The sequence below is a fragment of the Chrysochloris asiatica genome, unplaced genomic scaffold (assembly GCF_000296735.1).
Source record: "Chrysochloris asiatica unplaced genomic scaffold, ChrAsi1.0 scaffold00207, whole genome shotgun sequence".
NCBI classification, from domain to species: Eukaryota; Metazoa; Chordata; class Mammalia; order Afrosoricida; family Chrysochloridae; genus Chrysochloris; species Chrysochloris asiatica.
In genome coordinates this window covers 5,747,237-5,748,262 of record NW_006408725.1, presented here as the reverse complement: position 1 = coordinate 5,748,262, position 1,026 = coordinate 5,747,237, and the positions used below count along the sequence as shown (strand labels likewise).

The 1,026-nt window shown below is 34.5% G+C and overlaps 1 protein-coding gene across 1 annotated transcript in view; it reads right to left on the bottom strand.

The window, feature by feature from the left end:
* The window catches only part of PRRC2C (proline-rich coiled-coil 2C), a 69,387-nt gene that overhangs the window by 43,550 nt on the left and 24,811 nt on the right, over window positions 1-1,026 (bottom strand). The window contains exon 14 of the mRNA XM_006872646.1: window positions 355-565. Coding sequence (XP_006872708.1) covers window positions 355-565 — 211 coding nt within the window. The remainder of the gene's footprint in view (window positions 1-354; window positions 566-1,026) is intronic.

Here is a 1,026-nt window from a genome sequence, read left to right as displayed (position 1 = left end):
TTCTACTCCCGTAAAGATTTACACCCTCGGAAACCCTGTACAGGGTCGCTATGGGTCGGAACCGACTTGATGGCACTTAACAACAACAACAATCTACATTATTACCATGCCAGGTTTTCAAACTGAGCATCAAATTTCAGCATTTAATTCAGTTCACAAAATTGGGCTAAAAAATATCCCATTCAATTCAGAAACGTAGGAAAAAAGAAGATTCAAAAATAAAACGAAGCACACCAGAATGAAATCAGATTTATGGCTCAGTCCTAAATCAAAGTGCTCTTCAAGGGTATAAGGGTACACAGTTTTCATCACCGTATTTTACTTAGCTTATGAATAATGTTAATAATCTATTACCTTACATCCTCAGATTCTTCGGTTATCTTAGGAGTAGTTGCCTGTTGAGGCTCAGCATGTGGATAGGGATCTGACCCCCACATCATACGAGGCTCAGAGAGGGAAATGGCATGGTCTCTCGTGGATCGAGCTATATGCTCAAATGATTCAGAACTGTTGGGTGACCCTTCCATCTGGTCTCTCCTCAATAATGGCTTAGGAGGAATCATTCCTGTAAGAAACATTCAGGAAAAGATGAAATGTGAGTTATAAAAAAAAATGAAGAAACACAATCATGATAAATACAGAAATCTAGATTACTAGTTGATATTTAGAATTCTCCACTTGCGTTAAACCTACACACACACCCCCAAACCCCCAGCAAAACTGCTTTAAGAAAATATCAGTGGTTAACATCAGTCAATTGACTCTATGAATGCTAATACAAATAACATCATCAGAATTATACCAATGCTGATAAATTTACAGAAAATATTTCCTATGGTAGATTCCACTAAATCTAGTTTAATTACCTCACTAATATTCTATAAATTATGCTACCTAAAATTTCAATTTAATGTTTAAAATGAAGATCTGATTCTTGATCATAAATCATTGCTAAATTTAAATGTTGAATTTTATATGTTAATATACAGAAACAATGTAGACAATAAAAAATACTGTTAATAAGAC